At 37.4% G+C, this 18448-nt stretch overlaps 1 protein-coding gene across 1 annotated transcript; it reads right to left on the bottom strand.

Moving 5' to 3' along the window:
- Positions 1 to 13318: 13318 nt before the first annotated feature.
- On the bottom strand, positions 13319 to 14947 carry LOC112638722 (spore wall protein 1-like). Its single transcript, XM_025410889.1, has 4 exons — positions 14941 to 14947; positions 14775 to 14853; positions 14398 to 14728; positions 13319 to 13531 (listed from the first exon to the last, which is right to left on the bottom strand). The coding sequence occupies exons 1-4, from the start codon at positions 14945 to 14947 to the stop codon at positions 13319 to 13321; spliced, it is 630 nt and encodes a 209-aa protein (XP_025266674.1).
- Between the last annotated feature and the right edge of the window lie 3501 nt (positions 14948 to 18448).

Raw genomic sequence — 18448 nt, 5'->3', positions numbered from 1 at the left:
CTGAGAATCGTGTCGAGAATTTAATCGTTCCGTATCTTGATGAATATTTTTATTTTCTCCCTGTGAAATTTCCAATCGTGCAATTCGAGAGTTGATTTTTTCCATTTGGTTGACTATGGTGTTCATAGAAGAGAGTAATTCACTCATGGCTGGTGTTTCTTGATGTTCCATTTCTTCTTGCATCCTTGTTAATCGATCTTGTTTAATTTGTAAAGCATCGGCTTGTTCCTTTAATTGTCTTTCCTTCTCGCTCATTCTTTGTAAAATAATATCAGTTTCTTCTGGCGTATATGATTTCTTCGTAGCTCCTGCGGCTACTGAGCTGGCTGAGCTTGAGCGTGTCTGCATTATTAATTTTCTTGATGAAATGTTTCCTCTTGATTTAATCTTTCTTGAGTTTTAATCTTCTTTTGAATCCTCTTGATTTCTTCCGTAGAATGTGGTAGTATGTTTTCAGATGAGCGCACTTGTTTCCTTTAAGCACAATCGTGTTAACAGATCCTCTTTGCAGGTTTTCAGATCCTGGCAGATCCTATCGATCCTTTCAGCAGATTTTATCGGTCCTTTAGGCAGATCCCACCGCTCCTTTCAGCAGATTTTATCGGTCCTTTAGGCATATCCCACCGCTGCCACCATTTTTTCGATTGTTACGTCTTACTTCTCCAGTTTTCGGTAACTATTCCCTCACTCTCTGATTCTAGGATCAGACCTGCTGGGCTTACCATACAGATGAGCGAAGTGCGTCTCCCAATTTATCTTTTGAGGCAACCTGCGCAATGCCGGCTATACCTCGGGATCGCCGGGAGCTCTGGACCTAACTGCTTTGATTGGATCGCTGGATTTATCTGCTTTCCGAAGGATTATGCTTGTGGATCGTGCGTGTTAAGAAATAAAGATTCACTTTATTTTAGGAAAAGTACAAATTTGTATATTTATTTAATATCCTTTAGTACATATTTATTCTTTGGTTTCTCTCCTTGGTCGTTGGTACATATAGCAGATCAGAGAAAGATGAAGCTGTCCAGTATATTAGAGAGAGAAGATCATATAAGGAGACATGTTAATTATATATCATCGCAAGTAATTAAAATAGAGTTGCGCAGATGCAGCGGTAAAGTATCGCGCAGATGCGGCAACAGTTCATGAAATACAAGAAATCAATTGATTTGAATAAAATGTTTCATATAATAAAATAAAATAATTCAAATTAAAATAATTCAAATTGCCAAATGTTCAATTTAATAAAAGATTTTAATATAATATATAATTTAATTTAATTTAATATAATAATGAATTTAATTATGTTATAATAAATTTTATGATGAGTCATACAATGATGAATCATACGAATATAAAATAAAATAAAAATGAGTCATACAATGATGAATCATACGATGATGAGTCATACAGCAGGTGTTCGTTAACAGAATATTTCAATAAATTATATGATGAGTCATACGACGATGAGTCATACAAATATAATTTTAAATAAAATAAATTAATTAATTTGTTAAAATGAAATATGTAACGTTCCGTTTTTTTTCCTGTGATTCGATTGCGGATAAACTCGTCGGATTCGGGGTAATGAATGGTGAGCAAATGTGTGATGTAAAAGAAAAGAAAGTATTTATTTGAATTAAGGCGTGTATACAAATCGTTCGTGTATCTCGCTGCGATTATAACGGTGAGCGTGTTCGAATGTATAAATGGTTTGATTACGCGTGCTGAATGCAAGTCAGAATGCGCCGGTATAATCGTGGCGCGTATGTTCAATAATTCGCTGGTAAAATACGCGTGTATAAAAACGTTGTTTTGACGCGTGCGGATATGCGCTCGGTATCGGTCGAAGACCTCGCGTTGTTGTGACGGTGTTTTTGTCGCGTTTCTTGCACGGGGAATCCCGTCGTTCCGGGAATCCGTGTACAATGAAAAAGCCGGTGGATTCCGAGAAACGATGCGTTATTTTCGCGAAATAATATGCGGTCTCCGCGAATTAAAATATCGCGCGAATAAGTTGGAATCGCGTGTGAGCACAGCTGGCCTCGAGAACTCTCGATCGGGGCGGCTCTGAACTCCACCTTCCGTGGGTTTTGCCAGCCGGGATGTGGAGGAGCGGATGGAGGCAGTACCCCGCGCGATAACGAGAACTCTCGGCTTAGGCTGAGCACGCTCAACCTAATTGATCGGGGCGGTAGTGCCGGTTTTCAGGTATCTGGTAAATTCTCTTGAGCGTACAGCTTAGAGCGGAACAGGAGAATGTGTCTATTAGCCGAAACACGGCCTTTTTATACCGGCTAATTACCCGCGTCGGCGCGCGGCGGTTTACCCCTTCCGAACGGGTTAATTGCGGTACGGTACGGTCGGGCCCGTTCGGAGGGATTCGGGATTTGCGCCGAACGCGGGTTTTCGCCGGTCGGTCGGTCGGGCCGCGTCGGCTTCGCTCGGCAATTCTCGGCCGTTTTGGAATTATAACGGCCCCGGTTTTAATAAGTATTAAAAATGTGGGCGCACCGCGCCCCTGCCTCTGCCCGGCGGGTGTTCTACCGGGCGGCAGCTTCCGGCGATGTTGTTGCCGGGAATTCGGAACGGTGCATCGGAGTGCACCGTTACAAATAAAATAATAGAGTCAATAAAAGTGAATTAAATCATTGGCAAATTGCTTCAATAAGAATATGTGATGTACTATTGAAAGTTGTTCACAAAATGGCGGACTGCCATGAAATATGGTAAAATAAAATGGCAGGTTCCCCAACTCCTTATATATTATACATGAAAAAATATATGTAGATTCATAGAAATTTCTGGACTTTCGGTAGGTAGGAAAATAGATTGCTTTTTATTTCGTTTATTATAATGTTGAAGGAATACAGAGGTACTGGAAGATGGAAGGATAGATATCGTGTCGGCTAGCTTAGCCTTTAATCAAATAGTTAAAATGATTCCTTTAATAATATTCGTTTGAATCTCGCGCCGAGAATCTAGTGATAAAAAGAGACAGACATACTACCATTATATGTGATTCTCATGAATGTACTTAAGGAAGTCTGTTCGGAAATTGAAAGCGATTATAAATTCGTCTTTATAATGAAGCTCTTTAATGAGTCTTCGATAATTTGTATTAATGATTCAATTAATAATAATAATATCTTCGATAAATCTTCGTGTATGTAATTGCAATATTATTTCAATTGTTTAATTATAATTGCATATAAGCATCTCAAGAGTAGACATAGATGCAATAATTGATCGTAGTAGATCGTAATAAAGAGATAGTAAGTGTAGTAGAATATCGTTGCAAATCACGAGAGTAGAGAAGTATGTAAAATAAAAGAAATAAGTACTTACCAATGAGTACTGCAGAGTAAAGTTGAAGATCTCCAGGGAGGACAGTCTACCTCGGTGACGTCGCTGTAGGAGAGTTGAAGGAGCCGGTGATGAATGACTGGCAGAAGACCCAAGTGATGATAAAATAAAACTTTAATATACTGTTACGTCTCGATCGTAACTTCTCACGTATTTATTTGTTACGCAATTGTAACTTCTCTCTATTTCTTTTTCAGGGCAACCTGCCAAGCCGGCTATACCCTAGGACGCCGAGAGACTAAGAATCTTTTGCGCTTCTTTCAGGAGAGGGATTGACGATGGGAAATAAATTAGGTGCGTTGAACCTGACCCAATTTATCCTTTTTGATCTGTTTTCTTTTATTAATTCACTTCCTTAAAGCTTTACAAATTTTTTATTATTATTATTATTATTATTATTATTATTTGACAGTTGTAGGTAATGTATATCGTTATACGTATAGATGTGTGTATGTAGTTAATGTTCTTCTCTATAGCATTTCTAAGGCGATATCTAGATATGGTTATTATTCGCGGTTGTTGAAGAAATTATCTCGCTGCAAGTATTCATAGATCTCGATAAAATCTTCGTCTGTTAGTCCTGCGAGGGGTTGGATACTGCTTGGTAAGACCAGGTCCTCTGGTTCTGGGTAGAAATTTGGTTCAGGGGGATCCTGAACTTGACCTGGGTTGGATGGACCAGCCTCAGTTTCTGTGCTTTGTTCTATGGGTCTTCGTTCTTCCGGTATGGAAGGAAGATCTTCCGGTGTCCTGACCGGCGAGTAGCTGGGATTGGACGAATCCTGGATGGGGGAGTAGTTGGGCGATGGCGGCCTGATTCCGGGTTGTTGTTCCTCGTGAAGAACCGCTGGAGGGTTTCGGGGAGGACGATAAGGGTATGCGCGGGAGGGCGCGAAACTACGCACTGGGGAGTACCTTGTTACTCTGCTTGTTAAGTCGTTCTCGTCGGCAAACAACTGACGAGCTATTGGGAGCCTAAGTACCGACCGTGAGGCACGCCGACGGCGTATAACCGCGGCACGGAGGGGAATTTCGCGTCCAACGGAAGAAGTTCGGCGGGGGTTAACCATCTACCGAGGGAATATGACTATTTAGTATGTTTGATGCGATTGATTTAACACAAAAGGGGTTTACTTACGATGACGCGTAGAAAGGTACCTGTTGAGATGAATGGTTTTATAAGGTAAATGTAGTCACAGCAAGGTGGTTCATAGAGTTAGGACGAATAATACGGCTTGTTGGATTATTGTGAGATAAACGAAGGTTGATAATGATAGTATATCTCACTCGTTCTCGTATAATGGTGGAAACGTTCGGCTATATGCAGTTCGTTAGGGTACAACAAATAACGAGTTATTTGATATATTTTGAATTTTCAGGGGCAGGCGGTTGCACCGAGAGGTCTGGAGGTTCAAGGATACAGACGAGGACACGGGTAAGAGCGGCTGGCTTACTTCAGATAAGTATAAAATTCATGAAATGTTCTGATAGTAAACTTGTAAGCCAGTGCATAAATTCTATTATTTCGACAGATCCTCTAGGAGCGAGTCTTAGATTCTGAGTCTAGTATCGATGTGCAAGACGTCACGTCACAGCGGCACAGGATCCACGGAGAAATTCTTTCAGAGAAGCTCTCCGTGAAAGCGGCAGAGGAGTAGAATTTGCTACTCAATGCACATCGAATGACTAACTCGAACGACGCTACACTCTAGGATACGCTTTGAGCGTTCTCAGAGGATCGGTTGAAATTTAAATTATTCAACTCCAAGAAAAATTTAAAGTCTGTATACGGGCTGGTAGGATTCTGGGAAAATTGTCAATAGGCCTAGAATAAATCGAGCTAATATACAAAGTTATTATCAAGGTTGATTAAGAATGATTATTATTTTATTATTTCCTTACCGGATGACGGGATCAGTGGAAGAATAAAGGCACCGCTGCTCCTTCCCTGGATTGCTCGACCTCGGTGAGAACCTGAAGAAGTGGCAAGGCAGCGCAGAAAATGGCCAAAGACTCAGAGGTTGCTGGATGGTAGCACTTTATTAAAGTGTTAATGTTGATACAGCTCTCTTAATAGAGATAAGGTTAGAGACTAAGTCCCGAAAGAAAAAAGTCAAAATCGCGACTAAGTTATTTTCGAATATGCTAAGGTGTCCGGTAGGCTTCTAGGTTTTTCCTCTTCGAGAGCTGGAGATCTAATGGCGTAGAGAGAGGCTGAGACTTGACGCCCGAGGTGCCTTAAATACCTTCCTTTGGTTCGATGTTTAATGGTAGGGAGAAGAGGTGGGCCTCTTCGGTGATTGGTGGGTCGGCTGTTGGGGCTATCCCTTCCTGCTATGAGTTTGCGATGTGGTGGGTGAGAGTTTTGTGGTAGGGATTGCAAGTCTTGAGTCTTAGATTTATTAAATAATTTTAGAATAATTTTTAATAATGATTTTTTTAACAATCAGAATTTTTTATAATATCATATTTATGTCATTAGAAACTTTGAGTTCGATTTATAACAATTGTTTAAATTTTAAGTGATATTTTGGTAAATTCTGATGTATTAAACCATTATTATTACAATGATTTTCACAATGGTGCATATATAGTTAAAATTAATAATTAGTAATTAATCAATAATTAGTAAATTAATAATTAGTAATAATTAGTAAAGAAAAATTTAGCATTTGGATTGCTATAAGAGGTTTTTTCTTTGCAGATTCTAACGCAACGGATGCGAAGATGGCTTATCTCTTTTTCTAAAAATAGATATGCTGGGTGTCCTTCGAAGAATGCTCATCGCATTCTTTCTCTTTATAAGACACGTTAGTAACAGTAATATTTTTTAAATGAATTACCTTTTAAAATTCGTTTACGTGGCTTAAACTGGCATATTACACGTAATATTCCCAGGTTTAATAATTATCTTAAGACTAATTATTGAGATTTATCATTTACAAGATATATTTTTATTTATTTAATAAAGGCTTCAACAATTAGAATTTTTTGTGGTTTTATATGTATATATTTTAAAATTTTCAAAGTCGACTTTTAATGATTACTCAAGTCTATGAATAATATTTTAATAAATTCTAATGCGTTAAGCCATTATTATTACAATAAATTTTACAATAAGAATATATGGAAATTAATTATCGCTTCGCTTAATAGTTATTATGTCGCTAAAAGAAATTTTATTCTTACAATTCTCGGAACAACGTATGAAAAAAGCGGCTCGTTTTACTTCTAAGAATGATCACGACGGATGTGCTCGAAGAATTCATTGCACGCTCTACCGTGATCTTTTATTCAAGAGGTCTTTTGATTTTGACAGTATTTTATTCCTTGAAGATTTTCGTTTAGGCGACTTTTATATTAGCACATATATATATATGTGTATATGTATAGATATGTATTCGCATATTGCTTATGAAAATTGATTTCAGCAAGATTTTACTGAATCGTATTTAATAATCATTGTATAAGATTAATAATTGTTGTATAAAATCTTTGGGTTATTAATATTAATTATTTGTTAATATTCGTAATATATATATATATATATGTTTTGTGTGCCGATTAATTTTGTTGCGGTAACAGTCTATTATATCTCTTCCTTTGTTTTATTGTTAAATTTGTTACAAAATACATATGCATATAGTATGCGTATATATATAGGGATATTTTTGGACATGTTAATATATATATATGTCAATTTTCATCGCGAAACTCATTTATTATATTTATACTTTTATTTTATTGGATTTTGTTATAAAATATATATGCGTATATGCGAATTTATTCAATTTATATGTCACATATAGTATGCATATATATGGGGATATTGTTGGACAAGTTAACATATATATGTTAATTTCTATCGCGACGCGTATTTATTGTATTTATACCTTCATTTTATTGAGTTTTGTTGTAAAGTATATATGCGTATATGCAAATTTATTCGATTTATATGTTACATATAGTATGCATATATATGGGGATATTTCTGGACATGTTAATATATATATATGTGTCAATTTCTATCGCGACGCGTATTTATTGTATTTATATCTTTATTTTATTGAGTTTGGTTATAAAATATATATGCGTATATGCAAATTTATTCAATTTATATGTTACATATAGTATGCATATACAGGGTGAGTAAAAAGTCCCGGACCAGTAAAATATCTCGGAAACAAAGCATTTTCGAGACGAATGATTTAGATAAAAGTTGTAGGGTTTGAAAAGATCTATTTACTGAACCTATCAAATTGACCTTGGATAACATCGTAAAGGTCAAGTCAAGATCACGTCGATTTTTTTAAATTGAACACCCTATATTTGATACCAGAATCTAATAGCTGGTGTTAAGAGCTTTTCAAAACACTACAATAAAGTTCATTTTGGTTAAGAACTTTTGGAGTTAGAGGACTTGGAAGTTTACAGTACCGCCGGCATACGCGCGCGCATAATGGCTCTTGCACACTGAACGCGATGGGCGACGAGCGATGAGCGATATCCAATGATAGGTTTACTTTTTGAAAAAACTAGAACTTTCATTGGATATCGCTCATCGCTCGTCGCTCATTGCGTCCAGTGTGCAAGAGCCATAACATGTAGAGATCAGGAGCCCGTGGTTCGTCACTCCCACAGTATTTAAGAGACTCCAAACCCTCTCTACAATGTTCTTTTGCAGGAGTTAATCATTATTATAATAGATGTTCGAATTGTTTCCCTTCTACCGCTTGACAATGTGCTAGCCTTAATTGAATAGAATATCTGACATTTCTTAACATATCAATGGTTATTAAATTCATTTCGTCAGTTATTCTTTGCTTCAATTCTTCCACGCTCGCAGGTTGTGTTTTATAAACACGCTCTTTTAAGTAGCCCCATAAAAAAAAATCAAGTGGTGTCAAATCGGGAGATCTTGGAGGCCACTCGATTGTTCCTCGTCTCCCAATCCATCTGTTCGGAAAAGTTTCGTTTAATAAATTACGTACTCTTAATCCAAAATGCGCTGGAGCTCCATCTTGCTGAAACCATATGCGATCGAAGTCATTAGGAAAGAGATTTCGAATAGCAGGAATAATTTGATGAATTAACATTGCTTCATACATTTCAGAATTAAGATTTTCATCGAAGAAAAATGGACCTATTAAATGAGTTTCACTCATTCCTGCCCATACGTTAACCTTTTTAGGATATTGAGATTTATTATCTCTCACCCAATGTGGATTTTCGGAGCTCCAATATCGGAAATTTTGACTATTAACGTTTCCATGAAGTTCGAAATTAGCTTCATCTGAAAATACAATGTTAGTTATAAAATCATTTCCACGCATCTCAATAAGCTCACAAAATTCCATTCTTCGATCAAAATCTTCATGAACCAACTCTTGGACATAATGCATTTTATACGGATGAAATTTGTGCTTCTTTAAAATATTACGCACCGATTTTTGGCAGACTTCGTTTAATGCTGCAACCTTTCTAGTGGATGTATTAGGCGTTTCAATAAAGTTCAGCAAAATATCTGCACTCTTTTCGTCATTGGTGACAGATTCAGGCCGTCCACTGCGCGAACGATCTTTCACGCTACCTGTTTCATTGAAACGCTGAACCGTTCTTATAACTGTCGATCTTGAAATTGGATCTCGCGTATTGAAAGTAATATTGAAGAGATCACATGTATCTTGATATGACCTTTCTTTATCTCCGTACCCTTTCATTATCAAAACGTAAATACGTTCTTTTTCCGACAAAGCCGCCATTATTTAATTTTTCACAAAATTTTGCAAAAGCTAAGAAGAGAAGAAACCTTTAAGCGTAGAGCTTAGGTAGCTACCAGAAATGCCGACAAAACAGTATGTTAATGAGGTGAGGTTAGCTATTATTTAACTTTTGCTAACAATACACTGTGTGGCAAGACGCTGTTGGTCGGGTTGCACACGCTGTTAACATACTGTTTTGTCGGCATTTCTGGTAGCTACCTAAGCTCTACGCTTAAAGGTTTCTTCTCTTCTTAGCTTTTGCAAAATTTTGTGAAAAATTAAATAATGGCGGCTTTGTCGGAAAAAGAACGTATTTACGTTTTGATAATGAAAGGGTACGGAGATAAAGAAAGGTCATATCAAGATACATGTGATCTCTTCAATATTACTTTCAATACGCGAGATCCAATTTCAAGATCGACAGTTATAAGAACGGTTCAGCGTTTCAATGAAACAGGTAGCGTGAAAGATCGTTCGCGCAGTGGACGGCCTAAATCTGTCACCAATGACGAAAAGGGTGCAGATATTTTGCTGAACTTTATTGAAACGCTTAATACATCCACTAGAAAGGTTGCAGCATTAAACGAAGTCTGCCAAAAATCGGTGCGTAATATTTTAAAGAAGCACAAATTTCATCCGTATAAAATGCATTATGTCCAAGAGTTGGTTCATGAAGATTTTGATCGAAGAATGGAATTTTGTGAGCTTATTGAGATGCGTGGAAATGATTTTATAACTAACATTGTATTTTCAGATGAAGCTAATTTCGAACTTCATGGAAACGTTAATAGTCAAAATTTCCGATATTGGAGCTCCGAAAATCCACATTGGGTGAGAGATAATAAATCTCAATATCCTAAAAAGGTTAACGTATGGGCAGGAATGAGTGAAACTCATTTAATAGGTCCATTTTTCTTCGATGAAAATCTTAATTCTGAAATGTATGAAGCAATGTTAATTCATCAAATTATTCCTGCTATTCGAAATCTCTTTCCTAATGACTTCGATCGCATATGGTTTCAGCAAGATGGAGCTCCAGCGCATTTTGGATTAAGAGTACGTAATTTATTAAACGAAATTTTTCCGAACAGATGGATTGGGAGACGAGGAACAATCGAGTGGCCTCCAAGATCTCCCGATTTGACACCACTTGATTTTTTTTTATGGGGCTACTTAAAAGAGCGTGTTTATAAAACACAACCTGCGAGCGTGGAAGAATTGAAGCAAAGAATAACTGACGAAATGAATTTAATAACCATTGATATGTTAAGAAATGTCAGATATTCTATTCAATTAAGGCTAGCACATTGTCAAGCGGTAGAAGGGAAACAATTCGAACATCTATTATAATAATGATTAACTCCTGCAGAAGAACATTGTAGAGAGGGTTTGGAGTCTTTTAAATACTGTGGGAGTGACGAACCACGGGCTCCTGATCTCTACATGTTATGGCTCTTGCACACTGGACGCAATGAGCGACGAGCGATGAGCGATATCCAATGAAAGTTCTAGTTTTTTCAAAAAGTAAACCTATCATTGGATATCGCTCATCGCTCGTCGCCCATCGCGTTCAGTGTGCAAGAGCCATTATGCGCGCGCGTATGCCGGCGGTACTGTAACCTTCCAAGTCCTCTAACTCCAAAAGTTCTTAACCAAAATGAACTTTATTGTAGTGTTTTGAAAAGCTCTTAACACCAGCTATTAGATTCTGGTATCAAATATAGGGTATTCAATTTAAAAAATCGACCTGATCTTGACCTGACCTTGACGATGTTATCCAAGGTCAATTTGATAGGTTCAGTAAATAGATCTTTTCAAACCCTACAACTTTTATCTAAACCATTTGTCTCGAAAATGCTTTGTTTCCGAGATATTTTACTGGTCCGGGACTTTTTACTCACCCTGTATATATATATATATATGTATTATATATATATATATATATATATATATACAGGGTGGGCTATTTTAAGTGATCCACTCAAATATTTCGGAAAATAATGAAAAATCAAAAAAATGTTTCAGATAAAAGTTGTATGGCTTGAAGGGGGCCATCAGATAGTTGCAATGATTTGACCTTGGAGAGTCATTTGAAGATGACGTAAAGGTAACCTTCAATTTCTTAAATGGAACTCCCTATTTTTTATTACATATTCGTGTAGCTTATCTCGAGAGCTTTCCAAAACACTATAATAAAGTATTTCTTCACTGAGTACTTTTCGAGTTATGAGGCTTGAAATCATTTCTTAATTTTGTATAAACCGTAAAATATCTAGTAAAATATTCATTTTTCGATTATCTTGCTTTAATACTTTTATGTACAAAATAATGAGAGGAATCAATTGGTGTAAAGAAAACACATAGTTATTTTTAAGAAAAAATATGTAATTTGCAATTAACAATTACATATTTTTTTTTTGAAACAACTATGTGTTTTTTTTACACCAATTGATTTCTCTCATTATTTTGTACAAAGTATTAAAGTATTAACTTTGTATAAAAGTATTAAAGCAAGATAATCGAAAAATGAATATTTCACTAGATATTTTACGGTTTATACAAAATTAAGAAATGATTTCAAGCCTCATAACTCGAAAAGTACTCAATGAAAAAATACTTTATTATAGTGTTTTGGAAAGCTCTCGAGATAAGCTACACGAATATGTAATAAAAAATAGGGAGTTCCATTTAAGAAATTGAAGGTACCTTTACGTCATCTTCAAATGACTCTCCAAGGTCAAATCATTGCCACTATCTGATGGCCCCCTTCAACCATACAACTTTTATCTGAAATATTTTTTTGATTTTTCATTATTTTCCGAAATATTTGAGTGGATCACTTAAAATGGCCCATCCTGTATATACATTATAAATATATTATACAAATATATGTACAAATATAAATATGTACTAATTATATTACAAAAATATATTATAAAACTATTTAGTTTTTTATAATAATTTAACACTTGTTTTCTCTCTCTCTCTCTCTCTCTCTCTCTATATATATATATATACAGGGTGAGTCATTTTAATCAATACACTCGAATATCTCGAAAACAGCACTCTTCAGAAAGAAATGTTTCAAACAAAAATTGTAGGGTGTGAAGGGGGACATAAGATGGTAGCATTGGTTTGACCTTGGAAAGTCATTTGAAGGTCACATAAAAGTCACCTTCAATTTCTTAAATTGAACCCACTATTTTTCATTACATATTCTTGTAGCTTATCTCGAGAGCTTTCCAAAACACTACAGACAAATGTTTTTTCATTAAATACTTTTTGAGTTATAAGGCTTCAAAGTTTGCAGTACTTCGATATAAAATGCAAAATATCTCGTAAAATATTTAGTTTTCGGTAGTCTTACCCTAATACTTTTATGCACAGGATAATGAGACAAAACTATTGGTGCAAAGAAAACGTATGATTGTTTATAATAAAAAATGTGTAATTTGCAATGCACTTTTTGTTATAAACAATCATGCGTTTTCTTTGTACCAATAGTTTTGTCTCATTATCCTGTGCATAAAAGTATTAGGGTAAGACTACCGAAAACTAAATATTTTACGAGATATTTTGCATTTTATATCGAAGTACTGCAAACTTTGAAGCCTTATAACTCAAAAAGTACTTAATGAAAAAACATTTGTCTGTAGTGTTTTAGAAAGCTCTCGAGATAAGCTACAAGAATATGTAATGAAAAATAGTGGATTCAATTTAAGAAATTGAAGGTGACTTTTATGTGACCTTCAAATGACTTTCCAAGGTCAAACCAATGCTACCATCTTATGTCCCCCTTCACACCCTACAATTTTTGTTGAAACATTTTTTTCTGAAGAGTGCTGTTTTCGAGATATTCGAGTGTATTGATTAAAATGACTCACCCTGTATATATATATATATATATATATATATATATATATACATTTAAAATAATAAAATAAAAAAATTTAATGAGTGGCGATTTTCCACACCACCCACGGGGTATCACCAATGGCGCGTTAGATTTTTTTATGTGGATCTTCGCCTAGAGCCCTATTATACCACATTGTATTGATATATGAGAAAAAAATATCTACGAATAAAGGATAAAAGGAATAAGTATTCTATGATAAATAAATATTCAATGAATTATAAATTATTTTTTTATTTTTAATTTTATTTATAATATTAATAATAGTAATAATTTTTAATCACTGTTTCTCGGCCCCAGCCGCCTCGTCGGCCTCCATCGCCTCTTCGGGCCCAACCGCCTCCTCGAGCCCAGCCGCCTCCTCGGGCCCAGCCGCCTCCTCGGGCCCAGCCGCCTCTTCGCCCTCGGTCGCCTCCTCGATCGCCAGCCCTGCCGCGCTGAGCATACCAGCGGGCACGGGCCTTCCCGCCTCCTCTTTTATTTTCTTTATTTTCTGAAGAATAAAACAAATTATTATATATGTATATATATATATATATATATATATATTATATATACATATATATATATATATATACAGGGTGTCCCACCTAAAAGTGGCCATCTTTTAAACTAAAAGAAATAGACCATAATAAATATATATGAAATTAAATGGCTTTAACTGAACTTTATTGTGAGTATAGTGGTTGATTACAAACTTTATTTTTATTAAAGAACGGAGAAATATGTACAATTTTTTTATAATAATGTAGATATTTTGATATAATAAAAGTTGTAGCGCTTTGAAACGAATATAACGATGTATAATTTAATGTAAATATTTTACATATTATACGAGATTTTCCGGCTTGAAATATCGCGGGCGAAGTCCACCATTTCATTTTCGGTCCTGTGATATAGCTAACTTCTGACTCCTGCATTAGAGGTTGACATATATCATGTTGTCATTTAATTATGATACTCAGTCAGAAGTTGGCTATATCGCAAGGCCGAAAATGAAATGGTGGACGTCGCCCGCGATAATTCAAGCCGGAAAATCTCGTATAATATGTAAAATATTTACATTAAATTATACATCGTTATATTCGTTTCAAACAGCGCTACAACTTTTATTATATCAAAATATCTACATTATTATAAAAAAATTATACATATCTCTCCGTTCTTTAATACAAATAAATTTTGTAATCAACCACTATACTCATAATAAAGTTCAGTTAAAGCCATTTAATTTCATATATATTTGTTATGGTCTATCTCTTTTAGTTTAAAAGATAAAAGGGGATGGCCACTTCTATGTGGGACACCCTGTATATATATAATTTCATTAAATATAATTTAATATAAAAAATAATGTACCATTTTTTTCCTGCTGTTGCTCCTCTCCCTGCGGCTGCGGTTGCGACGACTGCGGCGGCGGCGACGGCGGCGGCGGCTGCTGGTGCTGGTGTTGGTGCTGGTGCTGGTGCTGCCGCTGCTGGTGCTGCCGCTGCCGCTGCTGGTGCTGCCGCTGCCGCTGCTGGTGCTGCCGCTGCCGCTGCTGGTGCTGCCGCTGCCGCTGCTGGTGCTGCCGCTGCCGCTGCTGGTGCTGCCGCTGCCGCTGCTGGTGCTGCCGCTGCCGCTGCTGGTGCTGCCGCTGCCGCTGCTGGTGCTGCCGCTGCTGGTGCCGCTGCTGGTGCTGCTGCTGCTGCTGCATAAATATTTGCAGCTGATGCAACAAATGTTGCTGATGCAACATTTGTTGCATCAGCTGCTGCATCGTTGGCTGCGCAGCATCTTGCAGCACCAAAGCGTCCATCTCTTCATTAATATCTTCTATAAAATTATGAAGAAAAAAATTAAAATAGAAATTAAAGATTAAATTATTTCTTAATATCTTTGTATAAATAATGATTTACTTACGAGACATGTTCGATCTGTCGCCGTGCTTGGATGAACAGACAATGAGACACACTCGGCATTTGTTTATTTGTTTCATGCCGTTTAATTTGTTTTACGCCGTTCATTTATTTCGCGGCATTTATTTTCATCAGATAATCTTGTCGCCTTGTACTATCAAGTAAACGTATTTTTTTATACGTGCTCTGAAATCTTGGTGTTCGAGAACTGTCATAATCCCGATTTGTGTGTGAGTTCTGATTATTTCAAATTTCTATATATATATATATATATATATATATATATATATACATTGCAACGTCTTTTTCAATTAGATTCAAAATGAATCGCGACCCTCCCCGAGATGTTGGATGGGAGCGTGCGCGGGGGAGCGAAAACGCCGTCAAAAAAATAACGAAATTAATATACTCGCGCTCTGAAGAACAGGGATGGAGGACGTTCTCGCGCGAGCCGCGGAGGAGCGGAGACGCGCCAGATGCGCCCAACTTTTCGATATATCGATACGGTCTTTCACGCATCAGTTTTCGTGAAAAGTCGAAAGACGCTAAAAACGATATCCTGCTTCGCCACGGGCCGACTAGCTCGCCTAACGGTAGAGGGGAGGGATTGTTAGAGAAAGTTAATTGATTATGCGAGGCTTCACGGAACTAACAGACGACAGACAAAACGACAATCGACAATTAAGCGAGACGAACACTTAAATAAATTACGCGAATTGAACAAAGAAAGAAAACAAGTTTATTACTAGAAAAATAAAGTAACAATACGAGTGATCAATAGTAGATTAATAATAAGAAATGGATCAATTTTGAACATTAAATCAGCAAGCAATAAGAAGCGATAATTCCGAGATTACTAATTCCTTACCGAGACATTGGTTCGCTATTAATTCCTCTGGAAACGAGAACGAATCATACAAATCAAGAAACGACGGTCTACAATAAATTCGAACGAAATACGAAAGCGAAAAAGACAATATAATTAATCCTGGCGCGAAAAATGCGACGGTATTCTTAGCAAATATCTGCTCGCGATCGAAAACGAGAGTGCTAAGACAATCCGGTTGCTTACCCGAGCCCGTTTTTATGGCCGGAATTCGCTGAACTGAGCGAGACTTTACGGAATACAAAGGATTTTCGGCACGAAAATACTCGCGGATAATACTCAAACGATATCGTAATTTCGGCAGTCAGACCGACAATTTATCGCTACGGACTTTCCCCCGCAATTTCCTAGTTCGCGAAACAAAACGACAACTGAATAGCTCGACAGTCTAATGAACCAGAGATCGAAAATAATTAATACTTTTGCGAAGACGGATCTCGTATGCGACAGGCGAACGATATTTTCGATTTTAGATAGCCGACGGCGGCCGGAGGTTTTTCTCTGCCGGCATTGTGCCTCCTTTATCCGCGCAAGCAGCTCAGATTTTACCCTCCATACGTTGGCAATTATTTCGCACCACAACAAATTCGACCGATACAAATTATCCTTTATTACGCTCTATCCGACGGCGCAATAAGCGCGACGAAGACGCAGATATTCTCTTAGCCTTTATTACGCTCTATTCGGCGTCGTAATAAGCGCGACGAAGACGCAAATACTTTCACGCTCACACTATAATAAAATACCATAAACGCTCATACGCACTCTTAACAATCGATGACAACATACACGAAATCCGACACAAGAATCACCCTGAGATAATCTACGGGAATATTCTATGGGAATATTCACGCGGCAACGACACGACACGACGACACGGGCGGCGTACGCTTTTCGCGATCCTTCGCGCACGCGGTCGATATTCGGCGGTCGATGGCTACGCGTAATGAATACCTCGAAACGCGGAGAGAGAGACGAACGTTGCCTTATCAATCTAATGCCGACGTTGGTCCTTCCTCGGTCGCTTGCCTCCGGTCGCCCGAAAATACGCAAAATATCACCGTCTCGGCACTGAGCCTGAGCGGTCGCGAAACACGAAAAATGGCGACGGCGGCAGAACGGCCGGTCCGCGGACTAAATCGCGTACGTGGCTCACAAAGGAAAGATGGGCAACCTCACCGATAGCACCTCTTCCTGCTGGGGATGGTCCTCGGCCTCGTCCTCTGCTCGGTCTCTCTATAGCGGCGACAAAGATCCCACACACGCAAACGACAATTAATTAGAGCGACTATTGAGCTCGAGCTCCCGCACCAGAATGATCCCAGGATCTCGCGATTCCGGGTCGATAGCGGCGTCAATGACCGCTTAGTGGGGTGCGCAGCCCCGCGACTAATCAGGATACGGCACGCAAGAGGTTCTAGCGCCTCGCGAGATCCGCGGCGCTTTTAGCGCTTCGCGCGCAATTGATTCGAATTATTAATTGCTGTCGCGGGCCCCGGTACAAGGGGCCCGTTGGAGGCTCCGCTGTCGTTTGTCCTCCTCGGAGGGTAGCGTTGATCGGACTTCCGTCCTCCTTCCTGGGACGCGGGCGAATTTCCCCGGTATCGTCCTTGGCTAAGTATTTTCCAAGCGCTATTTTATCCTCCGTTCGCTGTCGACGAGCATCTTGACGCAATCTTCCTGGATGTTCTTCCGGTCCTCCGGATCTTCTCCGGCGAGGTGCCCGTTGTCGTTTATGACAAACAAACAAAAATTCGATACAATTAATAAAAAAGCTTTACAAACTAACGATAGCGCTCGTCTCTCCAGGGATTTTTGATAACGCTCTCTCGAGGTTGATTCTGGCGCGGCCGCTCGGCCCGCGCCCCGTAAAATCTCGGGGCGGATGGACGCTTTAAAGGACGGCAACGTCACACCATATATATATATATATATATATATATATATATATATATAATTCTATCAAAAACACAAATGTTTAATTATAATTTATGGTTTTACACGATATCTGAATAGTAAAACAATTAATGAAAAGTGGATATTATTAAAAGTAATAATAAATATATACTTACATTGCATTCTTTTTCAGAATTATTCTTTTTTGATGTTGATGTACGATTACTATTGCTTGCTTTTGATGAATTTCTAGATTGCTTCATCGCAATTTATTCGACGCAAATGTGCACGAACAAAAGGCACGGACAATGAATAATGGATTTATAGTAGAGAAGATAGCAGTCTAACAGGAAAGTATAGTTACGAATAATTATTTTAGAACAAATAGTATCAAGTTATATATATATATATATATATATATATAATTCTTTCAAAAACACAAATGTTTAATTATAATTTATGTTTTTATACGATCTCTGAATAGTAGAACAATGAATGAAAAGTGGAATTATTAAGAGACGCAGTAATGTGTCTCCCGCCAAGTATTATGTTAATCAAAGTTATTCTTATTAAAGGTAATAATAAATATATACTTACATTCCATTCTTTTTCAGAATTATCTTTTTTATTTTTTGATGTTGATGCACGATTACTATCGCTCGCTTTTGATAAATTCGTATATTGCTTCATCGCAATTGATTCGACGCAAATGTGCACGAACAAAAGGCAC

Source organism: Camponotus floridanus, unplaced genomic scaffold (genome assembly GCF_003227725.1).
Source record: "Camponotus floridanus strain SB8 unplaced genomic scaffold, Cflo_v7.5 scaffold356, whole genome shotgun sequence".
In the NCBI taxonomy this organism is placed as follows: Eukaryota; Metazoa; Arthropoda; class Insecta; order Hymenoptera; family Formicidae; genus Camponotus; species Camponotus floridanus.
The sequence above is the reverse complement of the archived record's forward strand: the minus strand, read 5'-3'. Positions and strand labels throughout refer to the sequence as shown.